General features: G+C 43.3%; 2 protein-coding genes across 4 annotated transcripts in view; one reads left to right on the top strand and one right to left on the bottom strand.

Annotated features, from left to right (window-relative positions):
- Positions 1–5,945: 5,945 nt before the first annotated feature.
- Positions 5,946–26,380, top strand: part of SCAPER (S-phase cyclin A associated protein in the ER) — a 215,008-nt gene continuing 194,573 nt past the window's right edge. Inside the window, exons 1-3 of one of the 3 annotated variants that reach the window (XM_069026153.1) lie at positions 5,946–6,050; positions 7,166–7,258; positions 7,349–7,492. The gene's annotated coding sequence lies outside the window, so the exon portion shown is untranslated. Of the gene's footprint in view, positions 6,051–7,135; positions 7,259–7,348; positions 7,493–26,380 lie in introns of those variants that run through there. The other 2 variants (XM_069026155.1, XM_069026154.1) reach the window with 2 other exon arrangements.
- Positions 9,513–26,380, bottom strand: part of PSTPIP1 (proline-serine-threonine phosphatase interacting protein 1) — a 51,601-nt gene continuing 34,733 nt past the window's right edge. The window contains exons 6-15 of the mRNA XM_069026158.1: positions 25,132–25,194; positions 23,985–24,083; positions 22,282–22,327; positions 21,378–21,457; positions 19,018–19,116; positions 18,373–18,469; positions 15,307–15,391; positions 13,721–13,791; positions 12,426–12,523; positions 9,513–10,888 (exon numbers count right to left, since the gene is read on the bottom strand). Coding sequence (XP_068882259.1) covers positions 10,757–10,888; positions 12,426–12,523; positions 13,721–13,791; positions 15,307–15,391; positions 18,373–18,469; positions 19,018–19,116; positions 21,378–21,457; positions 22,282–22,327; positions 23,985–24,083; positions 25,132–25,194 — 870 coding nt within the window. The 3' untranslated portion in view covers positions 9,513–10,756. The remainder of the gene's footprint in view (positions 10,889–12,425; positions 12,524–13,720; positions 13,792–15,306; positions 15,392–18,372; positions 18,470–19,017; positions 19,117–21,377; positions 21,458–22,281; positions 22,328–23,984; positions 24,084–25,131; positions 25,195–26,380) is intronic.

Raw genomic sequence — 26,380 nt, 5'->3', positions numbered from 1 at the left:
AATGTGATTGTATTGTATTTGTTCTTTTGATTTGAAACAATACTAGCAAAACACAGAATAACAAACTTGGCTGAACTTGATGGAAACTGATCATCTTGTGCATAATTAAGGAAGAATCTGTTGCCTCTCAACACTGGATAATGAATGGCTTTGCTGTAACTGCTGTATGTTAATTATGTTTTAATGAGTCTTACATTATTCAGATGCTTAGTCACTGCCCTACTTTCAGTGTCTTCAGGTTCCTCCCTCCTTGCAGAAGCCAGGAATGTTCAGAATTTTTACCAGTTGCTTATGTGGAAAGCAGACATGCTCAGCTAAACAGACATCAAGATATCAAATAACTAAAGAAACATAACTCAGAAAAAGAAAATTCTAATGTGTACAGTCTGTTGTTGAGGCCAGTGTTGCTTGTGGGGGATTTTTCTCCGAGCTGTTGTTCTTCTGCTGTAGAAGTGTACTTTTGGAATTCTGTGTTAACTTCTAAAGGTGAGTTTCAAATGATACTCCCTTGGGGCTTAGGTTTTCATTCTTAATACAGCATGTGTCTCAACCCAAAGGCTTCCTGATTGTGGCATCAGGTTTCCCAGATGCAGTAGCAAGCCTGCTAACTGAATTGATTATCTTCATGTTGTATTGCCTATTATAAATATAGAACTAATAAGATTGAGATGACCCTGGCTTGTAAAAATCAATGTGGAGGAGTTTTAAGACAGATTTGCATTGCACAAAATAAAGCTAAGGATGCTTTAAAAAGGTGGTCAGCTCTTAGCAGCTACAAGGCAGTAAGAAACTCCACAGTCAAGAGCCTGCACCTACCCCTTTGAAGTGAGGATAGTTAAGGGGAGATACAGTGCACGTGCTTGTTAATCTTGCTGGAAGACATGGATTTTGGAGTAGAGATGACTTGACAGTACTTGCACCTAAATGAAGGAAGTCTGTTTCCTCTTCAAAATGCAGAATATTTATGGTGGAATGTGGAAACTAGTCCGTATTTTACAACTTTCTTAATTAAAACAAAGCCCAACTGAACTTTTAATTGGCATGAATTAGTTTTTTCTAGGAAACGGGACTGTCTTGCATTGCAGCGTTTGTAGTAGGTCTTGGATGTGTGAATAAAGTGATTATGGTCTTTGGGTTTTCTAAAGCACAAAATCAAACTTCACACCCCCCCACACTTCCCCCCGAAAAGCCAACCAAACACAGGCTGCAAGGGTCTAATGCACCACATTTTGTATGACTCACTGAAGCTGGGAACAAGTGGTGTAGGTCTGTGGCTTCCAGTACCAGCGAGTCTGGGTTGCTCAGTAGTGCTCTATTTTGTGGGCTCTATCCCAGCTGTATGTTAATTTGACTTGCTCAGTATTTCTGGACTCACTATGATCATTTATCTTTCTCACTGCCGCTTTCCCTGTCCTTCCTTGCTCGTTTACACTCTTGGAGTTTGAGCACCATTCTCATTAACACTTGAAACATAAATTTTTCATTTCTCTTTCAACTTTAGCATCACTGATTGATGGCTGCCTTCTTACAGGCACAGAATCCACATGTATTTACCATTTCTAAGATCACCGTTCTAGCAAAGGGAATCTTCTGTTTGTCCCTTCTTTCTGGAAATATTTTGTATATTTGAAGATTTTTTTTTTTCCTGTGACTTTTGAAAGAAAAAAATCATGTATTTGAATTGTAGCAAGTGAAATAAGGTTGATTTACCAGGAAATACTTATTTTTCCCTTACTGAAAAAAATGAATAAACTTTGGCTTGCGTTAGGCAGGAGTGTTGGTGTGGCTGTAGTTTGGCCTTCCTAATTTAATGCATGCATATCTGAGAGTGTATTTTAGAGGACAAGGGATGACTTTGTTTCATTCTAGCTCTTTTTTTCCTTGATTCCTGTGTCTAGTATTTTAAGTTCCTGTATTAATTTCTCCTTTGCTATCTTGTAGCTGAAGAAGTCTGAGAGGGCTCAATGCAGACTGCACAGGAAATTACTTAGACTGAGTGAATCTTTGTATGCTACATGGAATATACCAGCATGGAGCTTGCCTACAGCAGTAAACCTTACGTGATCAGAGGGGTTTAACACAGGAGATTAAATTGCCTTCGGGTTTTTTTTTTAATTGGGTTTTGTCTTTCTCATTGCTATTAAAATGACTTCAATGCATTCCAGTGCAAGTCCTGTGCTTAACTGCCTTTCAGCAGCTTAATAGGAGGCTCATGAGAATTGCAGGGTCTCATTCAGGCTGTGGTCTAGTAAGGCATAGTCATGTGTATTTGCCTTATTAAACAGAGGAGAAGTGGTGTAACAAGCTCAATTTAACAAAGTTAGTGAAAAAAGAAAGTTCTGCCTTGATAGCAAGAAGAGGACAGCTCATGAGATTCTTCACTACTTGCAGTTTCAGATGGGATTTGGGGTACTTGTGGTAATAGTGATAGCCTTCACAGTGCAGTTTGTGGATCTTGTAACTGACTTAATCTTGGGCCTGAGACAAATCCCTCTGGAATGCGCCACAAGTCTGCAAGTGCAGTACATCTTTGGTGTTCCTGTGTGCTGCTGTGTCCTGTAGCAGCAGCACGCGCCAGGGTGACTGCAGTGCTTGAAGAATGCCACCTGAGCCTCTGCACTGCCTCTTTCAGTCTTTGCTCTTGGGTGCCACCCATACTGACTGGGGCAGCTGTCCTTGCTACACATAATAAGCTTAATTTTACTTCCATGGCCTTTTTTGAAACATATGTTGCTAACCTTTCCTTGCTGATCTCTGCAGCCTCTCATAGGTCATCTGTTTCCTCTGGAGCTGCATTGAGCAGTTGGAAAGCTCTCTTGGGGGCAGCATCTTTTAAACCATGATGTATGCTTGGGCTGTTGCTAAAAGGTAGGAGAGCAGACTTCCATCTGTGCTACATCTGAACTGATGCAAAGCTTCCTCTGCCAAACTCTGAATGTGATGCAGTGCCCTATAAACTGGCAACGTTACTGATTGCTGTAGGCCATGCATGGCTGTGGGAGGGTAAGGTGCTGGCACTCTTAGCCTGTTTTCCACTGTCCTGCATATCAGTCTCACATTCCTGGACTGCTTCAGCACTCATCTCTCATGTCTGTTGTGATAACTGGGTTTGTTATTTGCCCATCTCAGTTTTGCGGGATACTCTTCAGTAATGGGACTGATTAGGAGAGAGCAAAATCACTGGCAGGTAGCAGAATTATGTTGCTGCTGATCCATTGAAAGTCTGGGTATGATCTGATTTTGATGGGACAGTGTCATAGTTTGCCTGTGCCCTGCACAGTAGTAGGTGCAAATTTTGCCCTTCTACCTCCCCATGAAAGGATTATCTGCAAAAACCTACAAAATAGTCCTGAGGTAGTCCTGCAACAAGTTGTGTTTCCTTCTGTTTACCGTACTACAAGGTTTGGTGTTTAAGATAAGGCTAAATTGCAGGGTGCTTGTTACTAGGTGGAGGAGGAGGTGCTGGGGAATCACAGCTGTGCAGCTGCTCCACGGCCATGTGCTGCACCCTGGAACTGTTTAATGTCCTGGCAGCTGCCTGGGGTGGCAGAGGTAAACATTAAATGGAGAGTTTGTCCACCCACTCCTTTAATTCTTCACTCTGGCAGTTGTCTTCACAATACAGGTTTTGTGCTCACAATACATATTTAGTCCAGGCATATGCCTTTGATTTAGTCCTTGCTGTGACTGCAGTAATCCCTGCTGGATCTGTGTGTGGCAACAGATGTTGCTTCTTTCAGTGTCTGGACTCCAGGACAGGAGTTCAGTTGTGTTTTGTGTGAGGTATTTGCACTGTAGATGAACACAAAGTACAGTTTATTCATCATTTAAAAGCAGGGCCAGGTTTGTAGATTAAACTGGGACATGAACTTAAACCTGCACTACTGAGAGACTATCAGAGCTCCGGTCTGTGGACTCGAGACTTGGTGATCCTTCTGGAGCAAAGAAACACTTCTTTCTAGTGATATGCACTGAACCACCCATTTTCTGTCACCTGCTTCTCTTAACCCTGAATGCTAAAGCTATGTCAGAGCTTTTGAGTTGAAACTTCTTTCTTTGCCAGAGGGGAGCCTGCAAACTGGGTTGCTCCTGGCAAGGTGAGCCACAGCAGTGTGGGACCATGGAGCTGTTCTGTTGACACTCGAGAGAACAGACAGCTTTGCTTTCATTTGGATGTGCAGTGCTTCAGGCACCAGCTCCTTTCGCTAAATGGGCTCCTGCCCCATTCAAAGAATAAATTGTTTTCCAGGGTATCTGTCCTGTCAGACCTTTGCTAGGTCAGGCTCTAACTGAAGAACTGGAATGCATTTTCCTCATGCAAATAAAACACTTAAGCAAACCACTGGCAGTTGTGGGGCTTAACAGTACCTAGGATGCCTTGCATGCAAAAGTAGTCTGGTCTAGAAAACTGCTTCGGAAATGGAGTTCTGACGTTTTTCGCCCACCTGGACAAAGGAAGCAGCAAGATCTGCTCTTGCCTGAATTGCATTGAACAAGTCTGCCAGCACATCAGGTGTGTGCAGGGGTAGTGTTAATACATTCTCAGCTGAGAGTAGGAGAATGATGTCACCTGTGGCATAAGTGGCATTGAGGAGTCCTGTGCCAGCCTTTACCAAGCACCTCACAGGCAGCAAGCAGGACCTAATTTCCCAGTACGTGCTGTAGAACTAAGCGCTCCTTGTACTTCCAGGACTTGGGGAATGCCCCATCCTTGGGAAGCATGCTTGGTGCTAGTAGCCTTGCACGCTGTGAAGTGGTTTTGCCTTTTGAGTGCAGTGTCCATTTTGAAAGCTTAAGTCCAGCATTTATCCTGATAGCTTTGTTTCCCCCTGTACAGTAACACCTTCAGCATTGAAAAATGGTGCATTGAGGATACATTACAGACACTGAGCAAACGTAAGTTAAATTTAGAGCTTGTGCTGATAAGTGCTGTGGTTACAAAAGCTGGCACTGGATCCTACGGGGCAGGGACGATGCATTTCTCCAGATACCTTCTCTCCCTCTTTGGTTTTTGAATCCTCCCATGGCTGCTGAATTGAGCAGTGCCCTAGTAAAACCTCTAACTGCCACTTAGCAGAATGAGGTCACTGTCGCTTAAGTCTCCCTTCCTCACCCAGGGCTTAGACACAAGAAGGGCTGTGCAGCCCTTCTCCAAAGACAAAGCATTTCTCACGTCTATCAGTGTATTGAAAGCTTTCCCATTCATACTTATGTTAGCATTCTTATCCTGGGAAGGTTAAAGTTCACCAGTTTCCCAAGAATTTCCTCCATGGACTGTTTTCGGCTTACAATTTCAGAACAATTCTTCTTTAGATGCAGCTGTTGAGCATTTGTGCCTTTGCAGAGTGGAAGGGAATGCACTGAACTCCCCCACATACTCCCTGCATGGAGTGTGAGTGTTACGTCTGCAACTCCCTTCCTCAGAGCCATCCAGTCCTATTACAAAACAAGCACTGTGTACACAATATAATTTGTCCTTTTGTACGAGATTTTTCCATTGCAAGTATTGATCTGACTGCCACCCAATGCTAACTTGTTTAGGCTGGGTCTGGGATTGAACAATCACCAAAATGATGAGTGTGCCAGGAGCATTTTCAGCTCGATGTCAGAATGGATTATGGAGCTCCCCATGATGAATGGGGGAACTGAGGTGTGAGGTGGACTTCTCCAGAGTCATACCTTTACTTCACAAAGCCATTGATTTATTCAAGGATTTAGCCTGGGCTTGAACAACCCAAGTGTGTCATCCCACACGAAGGAAATTTCATTCAAGTGTAGGTTGGAATGTCTTTAGCTGTACTGGGTGTCCATTTACCCCGAGGCAGAGGCTGCAGCAAATGCCTGAATTTCAGTCAAAGAGAATTTAAGTCAAAGCACCACTTATGCAGCTGTAGCTCATTCAGCATTGCACCTATTAACACACTGATTACTTCTCTTTATGTCTGCCTTAATTTGGTGATTTAGTTGAATTCTGGTAAGGGCAGCATAGCTGGGATACATGTGCTGTATTATGTTTTCAAATCTGGTTAACACTGGCTTTTTTAGATCTGGTAAGTAAAATTCCTCCTGATTTCAAACATCCTCTTAGGATATCTGTTCCCACTTCACCTCTGCCCCCCAGCTGTTTTTGTACCTTCAGTCCTCAGGATGATACGTGGAATCCCTGGTTATAATCTCGTAGATGTGCTCCAAGTTGAGTTCTGTTTGCCAGCTGGGTTTGAATGATACTGTCTTTTCCCCAGGGATGTCAACTTTGATTTCTGCCGATTTTGCTGGCAAGTCACGGTGATTTCTGTTAAAGTTTTGTATTTAAAGGCAAGATTTAGTCTGTGCTTTCAGTCAGAATAGAACAACACGGTAAATCTCCCTTTTGGGCCAGTGTGTGGGACAGAACGGCTGCTGCCACATGACAGCCAGCAGTGATCGGCTGTAAACGTGCTCTTAATGGTGCCCCAGCAGCTTTGTGCCAGATCAGGTGTCAGCCGCCCTTTAGCAGCTGGTAGAAGGACAAGTTGAGCACTGTACCATGTGTACTGGCTAATTTGATGGAAATATGATTATCCAGCTATTCTGGATCAGATTTGCACTGTGTGGGATCCAGGAGTGCACAAATCTGGAGATATCTGTGGCTCTGAGCAAAATGTGAGCTGGCTGCTGAATTTAGGTAATTGCTAACAAAGAATAGATGATGGCAAACAGTTTGACTAGTTCTTTGCCCTCTCAGTGGATGCGGCATTGTCATTTTCTTAATAACCTAGTCACAGGCAGGACACTAATTCCTCTTCCAGAATCTAATTCTCCACACAAGTATTCTTCCCCTACAAAACCCAGCCTATCAGCCCTTGCAGTCCCTTAGCAGCCATTTACTTTCCAGAAGCCAGGTAAGACTCAGCATCACAACTTTGTTTCCTTTCTTGCTTGCTAGCTTGGAGTGTAGTTCCTCTTTAAGGACATGTGAAGAACTGGATACCTGTGTGGCTGGTAACTGCTCTTGTGTTCACTGCCCCAACCCTGCAAGCTGGAGAACAAGAAAGCCAGGGAAAAGAGATAGTGTGGAGCAGCATAGGCTGCTGTTCAGGCCACTACAGTTTGTCCTGTCTTGTGCAGAGTTGTTGCCACTCCACGCTGCAGGTTAACAGTAACTTTTCTTACTGTGTTTGTATAGAGCTGATGCAGAGTCCCCTGTGCTTTCTAAGCCTGCACAGTTAAGCCACGGCACAGTGATTCTGCCAGGAGGTTCTGTGGTACCACAAAGTGTGTAAGTTACCCACCAGTGGTGAGGTTAGGTGTTCCTTAATGCCCAACCAGGCTTCTATTAGATACCCACCACCTGGTGCTTGGCTTGTAGTGCATCTCCTTCTGGCATCCATGTGCTTCCACTTAAACTGCATTCAGTAATCAGTGAGCTGCAACTGGGAGAAGATTACCTCTGGAGAGGAGACTCAGACTACAAGTGCACCTCTTGAAGAAGCAAGACAAGAAGGAAGCCAAGGTAAGAGTTTCTACTGTTTATGCCTTATGTACATGATTTGTCAGCTCTTTGGCTGATGTTTGCTGGGGTTGTTCATACTACCCAACACTTTAAGCCATGAACAGTTCACTGTGTTCCTGCTGTTGCTACATGCTCAGCTGGGAAGAGGTTAATTTCTTCCTTTTAGCTGTCTAGTTGTTGGAAATGCTGGAAGCTGGATGGCTCTACAGATCACTGAGCTTGGCAGGAGGCCTGGCTGTGTTGGCTATCCTAGAGCTGTGTCTCTTGGATCTCTGTTTCTAGTCTAATACTACTTTGTTGTTACTACAGGTTTGTGTGCTCTTAATATGCTATATGCAGAAATCTGTTCTGTGCAGCGACAGACCTCGCACTGCACTTGCAGATATTTCCTAATTGCATGTGGTTGCCATTGGTTAAATGTTATTTTTTACAGGTTTTCCTGTTCTTCTCCTTAATTGATAGTAAATGGTAAAAGAGAACAGTATGCGTGTTTTGACTTTAGTATGAGAATGCCACTGGAAAGGGCCCGTTTCAGTTTCCCAACTTAGCTGAAAATTGCACGGTAACTTGATTGTGTCAGTTTTATTGCCCGAACGTTACCAACTGGAGAGGAAATGTTAAAAAGGACAATATTACTAAGGTAGTAACCTACAACTGACCTTCCTGTTTTTCCTACTGATGGGGGTGGGTAGATGGATGACACCTAGAATGTGGGTATTCTCAGAGGGTGTGGGTATTTCTCGATATCTCTGTTTTGTTTGTGACAAATGCTGCCATGCAGATAGGGCAAACTGAAGAATTTGGCTGATAAGTAGTTCCAAGCCATATCTAGACAATGTGAAGCAGAGGATTCATGAGAAAACACTGCTGGTGCTTTTTCATTTCCTGAACAGTCTGGAGTTAGCATGTGGGACCCAAATGCTGTGACACTGGGGAGATTTTGAAATACCTATAGCTTCTTGCCATTCAACAGTATTTACTTGACAGAAGAGACTGGTAGGAAGGAAACTGGTTTCCTGACTTTAATAGCAAAAATATGGAATTATTTGATGGGATAGAAATAGCCACTACCATTCTACTTGCTGTCTGTTGGTGATGTAGACCATGTGGTCCATGGAAGCAAAGATGATCTGTAATGGGGTTTCAGGGTAATCAAGACTGGGCCCTGCAGTGCCTTGTGTGAGGTTGTCTGGGCCCCCAGAGAACTGAGGAGTCCTGCAAAATCCATGTGTCCCACATCATTAGAGAAGGTGCATCTCAGTGGTTTTGTTGTTTGTTTTTTTTTTTCTGTTTAATTAAGATAATCTGCAAAATATCTACCTAAATTTATTTATGTGTTGGTTTCTTACAGTCGTCTTTGTGGGAGATTCAGTGTTGAAGAAGTAAATACATTAAAGCTCTTGTGCTTTCAGTTTCCTCTCCTGCTGTAGCTAACAGGGGATGCTGTGGTTGTCGGGCAGCCTCCACTCATAAAGCCCTGGCCAAGCTGAAGCTACTGTGCATCTTTCTGTCACTTCAGGCATGGTCACAAACCTCTCCTTCCCTTTGCAGCCTGGGCAAGCACTGCTGTTCTTACACTGCTGCCTTCAGTGCCATCTCTGCTCCTCCTGAGCCTGTGCTAATGTCGGGCTCGCTTCAGCACTGATGTGGATGCGCTGCATGATAACTTGGGGGAGTGTGGGAAGGACAAATGTGCCTGTGCAAAGGACTGCAGGCAGCTAAAGAAAAAGGGCCTGCAGCAACTTCTATTCCATTCTTGAAGAAAGAATTCGAATAAGATACTGCAAGTGCCTCTGACCTTCATTGTGTTTCATTTAAGAAAAGATTGCATTGGCCATTACAACTTTTTTCTTTTGTCTAAATTTCTCTTGTCTTTCCTGCTGTGTCTGAGCTAACAGTTCCTCCCTCCTCCATGCCTTTCAGATAGCAATAGGATTAACTTTCATTGTCTTGATTCAGTTATAAGACCGGAAATCTTGGCAAACACAGTCATTCTGCCCTCAGAAACAGTTTGCTCTAATTCAAATTAAATCACCGATTTTTAATGTTTTTTAACTATCTTGAAGTACTGAAAAGGGCGGAGTAGCAGAAACTATCCATCAATCCCTTGTACAGTACAGTAACAGTTGGAAACATTCTTAAATATTGAACTAGAAAGACTGATAGAGCTGAAATCTGTGAAATACAGTGAACCTGCACAGTGCAACTTCTCTGAAGAGGGTTTGTTGAAGAATGAGCACATTAGGCATGCCTGCAAAGAAACCAGAATGTCCCTGTGCCAGCAATCCCAGAGGTGCAGAGGCTGCAGGCAGCACATGGAGACAGAGCAGCCTGTGGGCAGAAGAGGAGAGGTGGAAGGGAGGCTGCCCTGCTGACACCCGTGTGGAGATTGCAGGAGGAGGTAATTGGCAATTCTCTGGTGCTCAGAGGAGAGGAATCAGGGCAGTGCAGCACTGCTGGAGGCTTGGCTTAGCTGCTGTTTGTGTTGTTGGATTTTTAAACTTCAAAATCCCAGAGAGGCATTAGGGAAACCTTCCAACCAAGGCAAAAGCAAGCCTTGGGCCCATCATCTGTCCCAGAATCCAGTGCAAAGCAGAGCCATGGCTAGCATGGATTTCATTGTCTTAGGAGATGGTTGCGATGGGGGGTGCCTCAAGTTTTCCTACTAGGGATGTGTCCTGGTCCTTCAGGTGCTCCTCTCTAGCTGCATTCACTTTTTTTCATGTTTTCATGTGACTCATGTTTTCATGTTTTCAGTGACTTATAAACCATCCACTGTTAAAAATGCCAGCATGGTCTGTGGTGGGAGAGAAAGGGATCCATGGCAGAGAACGTGGCTGCTGTAACCATGAGGGTGGCTCACAGGCTGGCTGGAGACAGTCCTCCATCCTGGAGAAACTGCACTTGCTTCTGTGATCTTTTCCCTTTGCGCAGTTGAGATCTGGGCAGGATTTTCCTCCCAGGGTCACTGAGCTTTGCAACACTGCTGGCAGCACAGTGTACTGAAGGTAGGACTCTGCCAAAGCATGCAAGTCCTAATTTCTCAGGAGTGAGGATGGTTTCTGTAGACAGTGTAGGGCAGGAGATGCTGGGATGAGGCAGGAGCAAGGGAGAGAAAAGCGTGGTCAGTTGGTTATTTCCTGACTGGTAGTTGTAGAAAACATTATTATTGGGATGCCCTTGGTCAACTGAAGCAGACCTTGTGTGCTGATTGTTTTCAGTAATAGAATATTTGTAAAGTCTGAGGACTGGAGCTTCTTTTCATCAAAGCTTTTCAAGATAAGACCCTGGCACGAAGCCTTGTTGCCCATTCCTTTCTGCTGTCCACCAGCCATCCTCATTTTCTGCGATGACAACTACAATGTCTCCTTCACTGATGTCCAGTTCATCCATGTTCTGAAAGGAGAAAGGGAAAAGAAATGTAATTAGCCTGAGAGCACAAGAGGGCCCAAGCATGTATCTGGTGGGGTTTTTTTTAATCCTGCCCTTCATCAACAGTGTGCTGGTGTCCTTCTGGTTGCAATGAGCCTGAAATACCAGACAGTGAGGGATTAAGCATTTGGGCTATTTCCTTAAGATCCTCAAATTTCCGCAGCCTCCATGGTGTCTCCTCATGCATAACTTGATGGTTTTATCACTGGGAAGTCCAGAAAGGGTTAAATACAACTCTCCTAAACCAGCTCACCATGACCTGCACAGTCTGCAGGTGTTGCTAAATAAAACAGAGCACAGCTTAATGCCTAAAGGGGATAAAAGTGTCTCTGCTAATCCATGCCTGAAATAGGTCTCTCAGTTCTTTTAGTAGGGAACAGCAGTGACCAGTGGGGGAACAGTGACTCTTCGATAGCAGTGACTTTCATCCCCAGACAAATGCAGTAGTTGCAAATAAGCTCTCCCTGAGCTCCCAGGCAGCTATCAGTGTTCAGTGGTGCTGTCCTATTTTCCATAGGAAACCACTTTGCTACCCACAGTGTAGTAAATAGAAAACATCCAGAGATGTTTGACGTGTCAGCTAAAACTAAATTTAATGCACCTGAGTAGGTAAGAATGGACTCAAAAAATGAGAGGCCTCAATGTACAATATACTAAAGGTAGTAACAGGCTCTTTTCTCAGCAGGGAAAATCCCTGTGTGGCATAGTTTTAAGGTGACTCGGCGAGTAACGAGGTGATCCAGTAGTCTCCTTAGGGGAACTGCCATTAACAGTGCTTTCAGCTGTGCTTGCATGAAATTTCAGGTAAATAATAAAAGAAAGTTTAAAATTAAGCAAAAAACCCCCAACATCTAATAAAAGGTGTTGGAATACTGCTGCACTAAATGGCAAGTGCTCCTCTTGAGTTTTTTCTCTGTTTTCATCATTTATCTGGCTATTTTGTCACTGTCACATTTCTTCAATGTTGGCTGTTTATGGTAGGTCCCTTGGTGTGAGGCTCTTTCTGCACGGAGACATGAGACCTCCTGGATGCTGTTTCTTCTGCTGATCTAAAGCTAGTCAAAGGAACCTTTAAACTGACATGTAAAGCAACTTGGGTTGGAGTCCAGGTTCTGGAGTCCATCAGAATTAGCAAATACTTATAACCAGTCCATTCACAACCTTTTACTAATTGTATTCTGCCTTAGTTAAGACTGGAGTCAGGGAGAATTCAATATCCCAGTTAAGGATGCAGGTTGTTGTCTTCAACAATCTTTTGGCAGATGAACCACATCCACTGTGATTCTGCAACTTGCAACATGGAAGTATAGGGAAAGAATGTCTTTTGTGGGATTTAGTCCCCTCCAGCATGGAGAGCCAGCATGCTAAACAAATAGTGTCCCTGGCTGTAAAATGATGGTAATATCTCCTTCACAGAATTTACAGTTTCAAAATGTTTGAATCAGCATCATTTATTTTAAATCTAACACTATGAAGTATTTATTTTGAAGCCTTTTTTTACCTGGGCTGTGTAGTCATAAAGTACTCTGTAGTCCTGTGATGATGTGATCCCAGCTTTTTCATTTACAAAAATGGATGCATAGACTCCGTCTGTTCTCTCTGATAGGAAAAAAATAAGGAAGAAATACCCACCACAGAAACAAAGGGTTCAGTTGCTTATAAATGCATGGGATCATATGCAAGAGTTCACAAATACAAGGGTTTCTGTTCTCTCTCTGCCTGGAGATGTACATGTATAGAAAAGCTGCTGTGAACTGTAGGTAAAGTGTTGCACAAAAACTGTCCCCCATTGATGGGATGACAATACACCCATTGAACTTTGTGGGAGGTCAGAAACTAGCTTCAGCCTCATCCAGATTGGGAAAAATGTTTACCCTGGTAAAACACAATCCAAGGAGGGAAATGGTCTGATTAAAATGGTTTAAAAATGTTGCTACTGGGGATATAAAATTCCAGCAGTTCAGTGACTCACATAGGGCTTTTTTTTTCCCCTTGAGAAAAATGGAAAATACTGTGCCAATGGGTCACCGACATTTTTCAGTGGTTTATATAGTTCTCACACAGCTATTTGTCATGGACATAACTTTTTTTGCAGTTGTTTTGGTTTAATAAGTTTGTTATAATTGCAGAACTCCTTATTTCTTCCTGGCATCTGTCTGGGAGCTTCCCCTGCTGAGCACCAAATGCAGCAAGTGAGAGTCTGGGCTGTATTTCTGGGTGCCCAAGCAGGCAGGTCTGACAGAGGCAGTTGATTTTAAAGCTGTTTGAAAACAACTTCTCGTTTGATAAGAACTACAGTTAAAATGCTTTTGTTTACTATCAAACCAATAAAAATGTCAAACTGTTACCTTCTACATAGTTGAAACACTGTGTTTTAAATATCATCTGATAAATTCCTAGTTATAAGGATTACAAGACAACAGTGTAACTGTGAGATGAGATGGATATTTGTATTCATAAGCCAAGTGCCTGGTCTGTTAAAAATTTTATGTATTCTCTTGGCCTTTTAGTGATAGTTATTCTACACAAGGAGAAAACTAATATCTAAGTCAGACTGCTGCTCTGAATGTACAGTCCCCCATGCCTAGATGGAGGTCTTGAAGAGTCTATGGATTATTTGGCACTTTAATCTGGGAAATTTGTTTAATACACATCCAAGCAAAATTCATTTCCAGACTACTCTTGCCTGCCAACATGTGAATATCTGCTGTGCATTTTTGATCTATGTCAAAGCCTGGTTTAGCAACACGATCTAAAACAAACACATCTGGTAAACTGATTTCCTGCAGAGCATACCCAGAGGAGGGGCTGAAGGAGTGGCAGTTTCTGTGTTGTTTTTACTGCTTCCATGCAGAAGTCCAGAGAATCTGCAGAACCAAGAGAAGCCAAAATCAAAATGAGTGAACAGGCCTGGGTATGAGCATTCCTTCATCTCAGCTCTCTGACTCAGCCTTCCCTCCATCTGCTTCACACCAAGTAGATGTCACCTCTTCCCATGGCCTTCTATTTTCATTTATGCTGTAGATATATTTATCCTCCATTAAAAATGTATTTTTAAAAATGCAGCAGTATATTGAACCATCAGCCATCACTAAATTGTGCATGAAATGCAGCAGATAATATTTTTTTGTAGAGCCAAAGGCTCGTGGTGTGAAACTCCCAATTATTTCACAATGTTAAAATTATGAGAATTGTCAGTTGTTTATAAGAGATTAACATCTCTTTGTGCTTAAGGAAAACCCTGATACAATTTAAAATACACAGCTTCTGTAATGAGCCTTTCTAAAAGCTGTGAGTTTAAGTGAATTTTTATTTTAATCTATCCCTAGTTATTTCCTATATCACAGCTGGGTACTGAAGACTAAGTAAAGTGAGAAAATGGGTTAGGATTCTCAAGCAGAGATAGAAATAGCATTGCACACTTAAGGCGTATTTAAAGGGTCTGATTTTTCAGCTAGTGAACATTCGGTTTTTCTGGAAAATGGATATCCTATCTCAACTGTTCCTGAAAGATTCAGGCTGAGTCTCTCTAGGCTCCTTGCCCATGCTGCTCACAGTTGTATTCTGAATGGCAGTACCGTTGTCTGATGTAACTGCACAGGATGCAGCATTGAATTCATTATTAGAGAAGGTCCAGTTTCCAACTGAAAAACAAAGTATTGTGTATAACCCTGATCAGCTCACTGGCAAGCCTGGACCACATTTCAAATGGGAGATCACTGCCTGCTTCCTGTCTGCCATGTCATAGGGCTTGTTAAATTATAGATCTCTTCTGCTTTAACTATGATGCCCTCCCCACTGTGAGTTAGCCACTTTAATATAAAATATTTAAACCGATAGAACCACCATGCTCTTCTGCTGATATAACTGCATCCATGCTCTAACACCAACAGGAATGGATCAGAATAAGGAAAATTGCCTCCCTAATCATCAGTTTTTCTGCCCTGTGTTTTTCCCTTTGATCCACATAGAGAGAGCAGCTCTTTGTTCTGCTCAGCTGAGTGGTGCCGTAAGCCTGGAGGAATTGTCCCAAAGGATGGCTCTCCCAGCCCTTGCTCCCAGCCTTCACCCTCCCTGGAACAAACTGGTTTTGTTGTTACGTGCCCTGACTCACTAGGAAAGAGGAAACAAGTAACTGCTACCCATTGCCAGCTGAGTAATTGTGTGATGAACTCATCCTCTGTCCCTCTTCCCACTAGGTAAAATTACTCTGACTCCATTTTAATACCTTTACTTCTTCTGTCAAGTCACATTTACTGATACATAGTTGCCTCTTGCTACAAAGAAAGAAGTAATAACTTTCCATGTCGTGTTTTCTGTCGTCATGCATGGCTGTTGATATAGAGAAATACCTGTTCTGGGAACTGAAGTTTGCCACTCACCTCTTCATCATCCCACAGGACTGGGTGGGGCTGCTGCTGCGCCTGTTGGGCTCTCTGCTGTAGTAGTTCTCATACCCTATTGCATCTGCAACAGGACAATAAAAATGAGATGTTCAAACAGGAAACACTGTGAGAAAACAGTTTTCTCTCTGCCAGAGTGCAGCCTGGGGCTGCTGGAGCAAACTGCAGTGCAGCACCTGTCTGCCCTCACCTGGAGGGTGGCTGGAGCAGCTCAGGGGAACCCGGGGGCTGTAAACAGCCATTGCAGTGGCTGTAAACAGCCAAGTCCCTGGTGGCAAGGCACTCTCAGCCTAAGCTGGGCACAGCCAGGGGCCTGAGGCCCTATTCGAAGAGCTGTGACTACCCTATGAGGAAGGCAGTTTCCTCCATGGCTCTTTCTTCTATTTCCTCAAAGCTCAGGATTTAAGGGGGCAGAGTGTGATCATTGTGAGCCTCAGACTGTGTGCATGATAGAATTTGCTGCAGCACATTTTGTTTCTTTTTTCCTCAATGTATCCAGTCAGGAATTTTCTGTCAGAGCTGGGGAGATTTCTGAGTGCTATTGCCTGCAGCAATAACGAGCAATTTCCTCGTGTGTTTCCCACCTTTCATATCTCCCCCATCCGCCTCCTGAGAGCTTATTTGCTGTTTACCCAGAGATACTTGGGTTTTGTTCTCTCAAACACATTTACGTTGCAGTTCCTTCACTCTCCCCTATGGTGTCATTAAGGGTGAAATTGAGACCATTTCCAGATCTAACTTTACAGATGAAATAGTTACAGATGGATTTATTTGTCATCTCAGAGCTCCCAGTGTAGCTGCTTACAGCTGGTGGCCACATATCCTTTCTGCCTGCTTGGTGTGAGAGCCAAACAAACAAGAGTGAAGTCTGTGATACTGTTTTATCTCAGCCCTGATACCAGCAAGTTAAGAAAGACATTGGACTTGGGCTAAAGGTTATGTTGACATTCTCACACTGCGTCAGCCAAGATAATAAGCAGAGCAGGCACATAGAGCTAGTGAGTGTGAAGAATCCCTACAAATAAGACTCACAGTAATTAGGGAGTTTTCTGACCAATTAGGGAGTTTTCTGACCAATTTAAGGGTCTCCTGTTGCCCTTCTGGATTGTCACCTTGGTGCAGTTTCCAGTCTAGAGGGTATTGTAAGATTGGGTAGAAGAGGAAATGAGCAAGACCATCAAGAAGGTTTGATCAGGATGAAGGTCTTCTGCCACAAAATGCAAAATTACACGTGGATTTCCTCCTGCGTTTTGCAAATAATAGCACAGATCAGCATGTGCTACAGTGCAAACTCATTAGCCAGAGCTATGGAGATATTAGGATTTTGCTTCCAGAACATGTCATCTTCTAGAAGGTAGCAAAAATAAAAACAACAAAAAAACAAGTTAGGTTTTTCTTTGCCTTTCATAAAGCTCTCGAGGGTTTTTTTCCACCTAGTTCTTATTAGAAATGACTCCTGACATAGCCAAGAGCTTTTCATAGAAATTGCCTAGGTGACTGGAGAATGACAAATCTCACACAGGGGGAAAAAAAAGCCAAAACCAAAAAAATCTATCTGAGAATCACAAATTTCTTAGTATACAGAAGTTTCACACTGTTGCAAGGCACAGTTCTCCCTTCTGCTGCTGAAAATGTAATTTTTCCCGGGTAAATTCTCCTGTATCTGTGAATTTAAATCCCCTATGTGAAGAAGAATAATTATAGCAGCAAAATGGCATCCAGTATACCAGTATCAATATATTAGTTTTAAAAAATTCCCCAAATCCCAATTTTTAATCATCATAAGAGTAATGGCACAAAGGCTGAGTGAAAAGCAGACCTCAGAAAGCTCAGTGCTGACTTAGTGGCAGCACCCAGCTCTGCTGAAGAAGGTCCTGGGGTGTAATTCCTGCCAGCTTTGATCTCTGCAGTGAAATCAAAGGGGTGGAACTTGTTCTGGTACAAGATAATTATCCCCAGGGCTGGGGCCTTCATGGAGCTGATTTTGTACCTGTACAACTCCTAGCATGGAAGGGCTTTATCAGGATAAAATTTTCTTGTGCCAGTATAGCTTCTTCCCCACTGACTGAAAGTAAGTAAGCTCTGTGGACTGCTGAGGGGATTTTCTCTTGATGTTACTTGGTGTTAGAGCAGTGAGGGGAAGTGAGAGAGTATCTGCACAGATGGAAAAAAACTAGAGGAAGAGATCTTTTCAGCATAGATCTGTGACATCAGCTAAGTCTTTGTTTGCTGCAGCAGCTGCCCAGAGCTGGAAGCAGCCTGTAACTATCCTGTGTTGCCTGTTGAAGTATTCAGATGTGGTTCGTGTTGGGCCACGTGACATATTAGACAGCTCCTTTCCTGTGGAGTGCTTGGAGAACTCCTACCTTGGAGCAGCAGGTTTTCATTTTGCAACTGCTCTTGCCTCTTGCTGTGTCAATCTCCATTTCAGCCCAGAGGTTTTGAGCATTGAAGTCAAGGAAAAGGCAGCTTTGGCTTGAATGGGCAGAGCCTGTGAACCTGACAGCACTTCTGTGTACTGGGGTAGAGCCAATTTCATTCAGAATTTCCCCCAGCCAAAATCTTGGCTTATGCAAACAACTTTCTGAGAGCAGAAAATTTGTTATTCCCCATTGGGCATGTGGAACAGAATAGAAAACTGGGTCTTCTCTGTGCTGCAAATGAAGAGACAGCACCTCTGTCAAGGGGACTCTGGGGTGCAGTTACATGGTAAGTTGGCTTCTGTCTTGTCACCACTGCAGGAAGCTGAAGTTGCCATTTCTGAAAGGCAATTTGCCACCTCCTTAGCAGTGTCAGTTCAGCTGCACTGTGAAATGGTTGCAAAGCCAAAACAAGTTTTTTCTTCTTTGGAGGGTTATTTTTAAGCTGGGTCATTCCACTATCCCACTTACAGCGCCACACAGGCAGCGATGGCAGCACAGTGAGGGGGAAGTGAGCTATGGCAGGTGGGAAAAAATAGTTGGAGCAGAAACTCCTCCAGCTGATTTCACCTCCAAAGGACGTGTGCTGCACAAGTCATCTAACAAGACCAGTAGGAATAATTACCTGGAGGTTGTGTTCCTGTCATTTTCGTCTTAATGAAGTAGTCTATGTCTGACTCTACAACACAGTTCTCCAAGCTGACCCGAACCTCTTCATACAGCTACAAAACAGAATCCAAGAGTTTAATTTAACTTTTAACATTTCACATTGAATTAACAAATAATGCTCTTGTAGTAGTTTTCCCCTTAAGAGACACTTTATATTTGATACATGTCTGACCTGGCTGATCTTTAGCCTGTCCCCTTGTACAAATATTCTTGTAAACACACCTGCTTGTTTGTGCTCTGGATAGTCTTCAAAGAGAGGAGGACAAAGGCAGTCCAGGACTTTTCAATGCAATAAAGAAATTAATAGCAGGAAACAACCATTCAAAGTCAAATCTAGTGTATTCTTTACATCTTCCAGTTTTGAGGCCATGACTGGATGCCTTTTTTGAAATTGTGTCAGAGCCCAGATAGACTCAACTGAGTGTTTTGGTAGCAGAAAGCATTCCCCAACAAACCAAGGAGGACACATGAGAGTGTTACCAAGTGTGACACACACTGTGTTGCATCCAGATGTGCATCTGGTTTACATCTAGAGAGAACAGGAGTGAGAGGTTCCCCTGGACACAGTCAGCACTGCAGAGAAGGGCAAGCCAGGCTGTACCTCATCATCCTTCACACACTGCAGGGAGAGCTGGTTGCAGTGCACCCACAGCGAGTTCCGCAGGATTGTGATGCGGTCGCACTCCTGGAGCTGGAAGACCTAAAGCCAAAAAGTAAACCTGATGTAGCCTCATATTGACTTATTTACTTTGCAGGCTGTGACAGGACTGGGGATGCAAACCCATTCTGAAGGCCCCATTGTAAAGGATGTTTTTTCAGTTAGTGGAGAAACTACATCTACTGTTCCTGCTCAAAAATTTGTTCTAATTGGTTGCACCAAATTAAAGTTTTGTTTTAAAGACAAAATCAAAGCAGGGGAGAGGAATCCAGGTCTGGATTTGCCTGCTACCTCTTCTGTTGAGGGTTTCAGAGTCAGGGTCCTTCCTGTCTGCCCATCACACTGAATGAAATCTTGATGTTTAACAGACCAGTAGAGTACTGGCATGAAAGGGTTGTATTCATGTTAGAGGTAGAGCCAAAACTATCCACCTCTGCCATCTAAAATGTCTCTAAACTTTTCTCTTTTGAAAGTACTTGATTTGTGGTAAAGAGAAGGCATTTTTCTGTCTTCAAAGTCTACTCCTTTCCTTCATCTGTTTGATTTCCTCATGTTGCTGCACTGCTTAGGAAGAATGAAGGGGGTAGAGAGAGAAGTGTGAACTGATTTGGAGGAAGAGGCAGATAAACTCTTTCTTTAAAAACTTTTAAAAACCTAAGTCACTCTGATCTCTACATTGTATTGTTATAAGTAGAACATCAGGTTTTGGTTTTCTATGAGGTGTGAAAAGCTCAGATGCTTCCAGCCATCTGTCTCCATCTCCATTTGCTAGTAATTATGTCCAGAACACCACAAATGTATACAACATTCAGCAGAACACTCAGTTGGGTATGCTGCCTGCCATCTAATAACTTACTGACTAAAAAAAACCAGAAAAAGGAATCTGTCAAGAGAGTAAGCTGCTGTGGGGACTGGTTTCTGAGAGTAAAAGCTTTTAAAGAGAACCTGCCAGGTGGAGACTGAGTATTTCAATACCCTTCTGAACAGAAAGCCTGTGGCCCTCAAGGCTGCTGAAAGAGCACCAGAGCCAACTGGGAATTTTGCAGTTAAATGATGTCCTGTCAGGAAATGCTGTTAATCCAAGAGGGAAGTGTAGTGACTCTGGGCTTTTAAGCCCTTGTCAGCACCCAGAAAAGCACAGCTGGGTCTTGTGTTTGACACATCCCTCGTGTTGCTGGAGAACCTGGGCATCACATGACAATGTGGCACAGTCCCTGTGACAAAGGTCACCCTGGTGCTGCCACTTGCCAGCCAACATTTCAGGCTATGGTTGTCCCACACTCAGAGATCTAAGCAACCCCAACACTTCCAGATTCCCCACTATGCAGCCAAGAAGTGTAGGATTTTAAGCTGGTTTTTGTACTAACTGCTAGTTTAAAAAAATACAAAAAACCAAAAGTATCAGTTCTTCTCTCTACAAGCACTTTTGAAAGACAGCATTAAAGATGTCCTTCCTTTATGAATGGCTGTTTGGATTAAGCATTGGGCAGGTCACAAACTCTGTGAGCTTGTCAGGATTAACCATATGGGACAAAATGAGAGTGTGAGGTTATGGAATGCTTTGCTGGTTTGTTGGCTTTTTAAGAAGGGAGAAAATATGCATCTGTGGAAATGTCTGTGCCAGTTGTGGGGCTTTTCAGTCCTCTCAGATAGGGAATATTTAAGAGGAAGCAGAGAACTGGAAAGCTATGCTTCTGGCATTTTATTTTATTTTGAAATAAAGCCTGCAACAAGTAAATATAGAAAAATCAGACTTTAGCAGATGGGTAAATGTACTTGAAGGATTACTCTGATCAAATGGGTGGCTGCTTTGGATGCCAACCAGTTACTGTAAATTGTTGTGCAAAACTTAATAGCCAAGTGCAAATCTCCTGGTCCATCCTCAACAAAATGGAAATAGAGACTTCTCTACCACCACCACCTTTCAACTGAAAGATTACTCCATGGCAGAGGACAAATATTCTTGCAGGTAAATTTCAAGTGGTATGAAACATAAAGACTGACTGGGGTATGTACTTGTTCATATATTGCTCCACCTCTCCCACCTCTGCACTTATTCCCCTCTTTTATTTTTACATAGATATGCTGACCAAGCAAGGAGAGTGTCAGTGAGACAGCAGCAGCTATGTCTAAGTAAGCTCTATTTTTTGCAGTAATTTTGCAAAGACATCTACTGAGACTCCACATAAAGCAAACACCAAAACCCTTGGGATGGTATTTCAGGCCTTAGACCAAAATCTTCAAATCAGATAAAATAAAAGTGTGCAAACATCACTGCAAAAGTCAAAAGTGCAAAAGTTTACCTCGCAGGTTTTGATATGTTCCTGTTCCCACTCTGTCCTGACCTTATCCAGCTGCTCAATGTTCTGTTTGTACACGTTCTCTGTAAACACAGACACACGCAACAGAAACCCAACAGTCAGGTGAAAGTGATACAGCCTTTCTCTCTTTCCTCCTATTAGGCCTTTACTGTGATTCCTATGATGCAGGCCTGTGGTTTGCTTGAGTATCACAAGAATGTCTGAGCTTGGAACTGGCAGGGCGCAATAATCTTTGGGTTTTTTTCTTTGTAGCTATGTACTAGGGTAAGGATTCTCTCTGTATGCTTTGCAGATCATTTATAAACTTTACAGTAGGGATAATGCAATTCAGAGATGAAGAGCCTGGACCATGCTTGGGCACTCAGCATCCTTAGGCTCTTTCCATTCCAAGCCAGCCAGGTAAGCCACATGATTTGGTGTAAGCTCTTCCATGAGTAGGGAGAGACAAGCCTGAGCTCATGAGCCAGCTCAAGTGTGTGCTGGCCTGTCCTGGGCATACACGTTTGTGGCTGGAGATCACTACTGTGCTCACGCACGTGGGGACGGGCTATCTGGTTTGAGCTGTCTCCAGGCAATTTGAATGTCTACTGTGCTTTCTCAAACTTGCTTCAAGAAGAGCTTTTCTTCCCTGGGTGAAGTCCCTAAAGGAAGTTGTTTATAAATTTGTTAATGAAAGCAGGGCACTGATATTTCCACAAAGGACCGTGAATGCAGATGACTGTCAGGTTGCTGCTCTTTAGAGGCTTCTTCATTAGTCTTTGGGCAGGTGACTTTGGGAATCCTGACTTGGGAGACAGCCTGGGTGATTTGGATGGTGTTCTATCAAAATCCTGTGCTGGTAGATCTTTGCTGGGAAAAATCATAGTTTAGCTGCAAACAGCATCACCTGCTTCATTTGCTGCCTCTCTGCATTGCTTGGCTTTGTTCTGGCTCTGAAATAGGAAAAGAAACACCCCAAATTAATTTCTGACGATATTTTTGCTTCTGCCTCAGTTTTTTGTGCCTGCTTTTTTTTCCCTCCTAGGGGAAAGGCTCTAACTTGCAAGCACTTCCTGGCTGCCCCCCCTTTATGCATGGTATGTTGAACATGTGCTATGGAGAAGGGACCAGAATTTCCCAGGTGCAGCCATAGGTCCAATGACTTCGAGGGAAAGCTTTCTATCCAGACATCCCTGCCGTAGGAGCTCAGAGCCAGCATGATCCAGCCTGAAGCTGTGCCTGCTGGCTGAGTGGGTTTTTCTCAATTGTTTGATTTGCTTTTCTAATAGATATTTATAAGCAGAAATAAATGGCAGTTAAAATTCTTCATCTTTCAAGCTCCTCATGTAGTATACAGATAAAAAGCACACAGCTTTTAAAATGCTTTGCAAATGCCAGATTATTTCCCATAACAACTCAGAAGCCTAAAAGCAAAATTCACCCTAAGTAGAACTTCTCTGTTTAAAAACCTGCAGCTTTTAGCAAATGAAAAAGCAGCCATCACTGACAGGTCTGTACTCGCAGGTCTTTCTGAACAGATGGTGATGACAGCACAGTAATGCACTGCTCTAGACATCAGTGTAATACATTCTTCCATCCTGCCCTTGAAGACAAGGCTCAGGTAGGGGTTCTTACAATCATATTCCTCATCACAGCTGGCTGGGAAACGTGTAGTAAGCTGGGAACAGAAGCTTCCTTCTTATTTGCTTCCTGGCCCAAACTGTTTGCAAATGCTGAGCAGAATTAAACAGCATGTGAGCTGCCTCTGTGCATTCCCAGCGTGCTGGCATGTGCAGGGAAGAAACGGCGATGGTGCACCCTGAGATCCTTCTGCATGAAAGGAGCTGGGTCAGGTTTAGCTGCCATTTGAAGCTGTGAAATGTTCTGGTATCATTTCGGCAGGGCCGGGATCCCATCCCCTCTTTGCAGCTAAGCTGCAGGGGTTTGCTCATCAAAGATTAGGGAATGCTGGAAATAAAATGTAAAGTTCTGATGCTGTTTTTAGAGTCTCCACACTGCCCCCCCACTCCTTGAGACAATTTTTGATCCTTTTGCTTACACTGCACTGATTTTTATTGAGCCAAAGGGAGTTCATTTATTTTGTTTTCTCCATCTGTTTCACTGTAAAATGTTCCCATTAAAAGTTAGTGAATTGTCAGCTACAAGTATCAAGACCATGCGATGAAGGACTGCAGTGCCTTAATTTCCAACAATTTATTTTTGAGTCTGTAAATTTAGTTGAAATTAAACCCACCATAAGGAGAAAAATGTTCAGGAAAAATATGCATTTTAATGTAAGATGCTATGCCTACTAAGTGTAAAAGACCAAAAGGCAAAACTAACTGCATGACATATTTTTGACTTGTTTCTTTTGCTTAATGAATAATTTCAGAGAAATATCTCATTCAGTTTCCTCTCAGGATTCATAGAGCAATTGGATCACAGCCTGGGATAAATTAATTAGATAACTTAGTCCCTTCCCAGAGGATTCTGTGGGGTTAATTTGAAGACAAAGCAGCCCCTGGCATCCTGTAGAATAGTTGGTTAATTGTATTCTCTTGTACCTTGAAAGGTAAACCCCCCCAGTTTTCCCTCTGTCATCTCAGGTACCTTTTCTGTTTGCTTTTGGTTGCCTGAAGCACTGGTGCGTTCAAAGGACTGCTCGGCCTCATCCGCCTCCTTGCACTTCTGCTCGTAGGTCTTCTTGGACTGCATGGAAATGAAATCAAACGTGAGGGTTTGGCTGGGGGAACAAGGCTGGGTTCCCCCCACTGTGATGTTCCAGGCACTTTCTGTTTTGCAGTTTGGGGGAGCAAGTCAGTGCCCAATTTGGGCTATAGAAAAAAAATCCCAATGACACCATAAGGAGATAGAAAAATAGAACTGAAAAATTGAAGTAGGAGTTGGCAGCATAGATCGTGTCCTTTTCCTGCAGCCCTGAAATTGTTTGTTTTGTACAACTGCAGCTCGCTGCAGGGGTCAGGAATGCACAGGCAGCTCTACCACTGGTGCATCAGGCATCTGCCTGAGCAACCACAGAGAGATGAAATTAGGAGCTGCATTCCCAGGGTGGCTGTGGGGTGGGTTGTCATCTCTACCCTGTGACTTGGAGCATCAGGTGGCTGAAGTCAGCGCGTTGCCTTGCCCATTGCTCCAAGCTATGAGGCAGAGCCAGCACCCTACAGGCAACAGTCTTGGAGTAGTTCTCAGAAGCAAGAGAAATCTTTATTTGCACCAAAATATCTATGTATCTTAGACATGCACTTAGAACAACCACATTTCAAAAAAAATTGTTAGTATGCTTCCAGCTGTAGCGCTGACAGGTCTGCAACTACTTTCCTTTAGAGGCAGTTGCCCATTGGAAACCAAACCCAGCTGCCTGTAGTTTCTGTACATGCAAGTTTTCGAGCTGGAGAGGGTTCCTCCTGCCTGCAAGATTCGCTCACTGTTCTTAAAGTTGTATTTGCACACACTGAAAAATTACATTTACTCTTCTAAGTACCCTTGCCTAGAAAGAATGAAATCCTGTTTGGCCTGGGGCACCGTTCATTTCATATTAACCCTCTGGAGACTTTTCAGTGGGTGCAGCAGGGAAGATGAGCTTCCTCCTCAAAGCAGGAGTGACATCTTCACTCTCTCACACACACTCTTCCACACTCACACAGCTTTGACCTTTCTTTAAATAGAGGTACATGTAATATAGATTTTAGTGGAGCCAGTTTGTATCAGGAAACCTGCCCAAGCCCTCCTTGCTTACCTCCATTGTTTTCTTATAATGGGACAGTTTGCTCTTTTGCATACGCTCCATTGCAGACTCATACTGTAAGAAACACACACAAGTCACCATTTCTTGCTTTGGACTTCTTCCTCCCCTTTCCAGCAGCCAGAGTAGGAGAGCCATAGTCAGGGCCTTTCTGTAGGGCACCTGCCTGTGGGGAAAACTACTTCACTCTGCTTTTATAAATGACAGGTTTCTGAGTGATACAGAGAGCATCAAAGTGCCAGGTAAAAAAAAAATCCCAGATAATTCTGCTTTGGTAGTTTCCATTAATAGCAGAGAGGACATAGATCTTCATTTTCTTCCTCCCTTTTTTTGTCTTAAGGAGATGAAATAGTGCAACACCCAGTCACAGTGCTGCGGGCTCTGCCAGCAGGGTTCCTTTGCTGGTGCCAGAGCTTGGTCCCACATCTCTGCAGACCAAACCACTGTCTCACCCACATGAGCACAGGTAGTTGTCCATTTTCAACACAAACAATTCCTGTCTCTTTTATATTCCACTGCTTCTGGCAACTTTATGCTCACTGTGATTTGATTTCCATGCTGGAGTCATCTGGGCAGTGTTGGAAGGACAGTGCTGGGTTCTCTTTTATGGCTTTAGTTATGGTATGGCCATCTGTATATGACAATAAGATATGCTCCTACTGGCAGGGGATGGGTTTCTTCAGGCGGACTTTAGTTCCTTTAATCTTTACATTCTGCTCAAACAAAGCTCTCTCCGGGGCTACCCAGATGCTTGTTTCACACTGAGCACAGTCCTGAGAGCAGCTACAATCCAACATAAATCACAGCATTTTGGGAGGTTACCAAAACTGCTGACACCATCCAGTATGTCTGATGTTGGCTTCCTCACAGCCACACACTACACAGAGAAAAAATCTTATCTAAGATTCCAAAGGAGTTTTTACTTTTTTTTTCCAGGCCCCTCAAACTGTTCCCAGTTGAATTATAGGCTTACTGTTCTCAACAGGAGAGAGCCTCTCTGCACATTCCAGTGGCAAAGGGAATGGGGTACAAACACAAATGAACCTGGTGCCCACTGTCTGTCTTTTAATGCCTTATTTGCTTCATCAGATTACTGCCAACCTCAAATCTCAATAGCAGCACTGGTTTCACCCACTTTCATATTCAGAATTCTTGCTATTCCAAGTTCCTGTATGTCAGGGGCTTGTAGACACAAAATTTTTGTGGCACCAGATACTGGTTATATGCATTTTCATCTGTTTAA

This window comes from Aphelocoma coerulescens, chromosome 10 (assembly GCF_041296385.1).
Source record: "Aphelocoma coerulescens isolate FSJ_1873_10779 chromosome 10, UR_Acoe_1.0, whole genome shotgun sequence".
Lineage (NCBI taxonomy): Eukaryota > Metazoa > Chordata > Aves > Passeriformes > Corvidae > Aphelocoma > Aphelocoma coerulescens.
The sequence above is the reverse complement of the archived record's forward strand: the minus strand, read 5'-3'. Positions and strand labels throughout refer to the sequence as shown.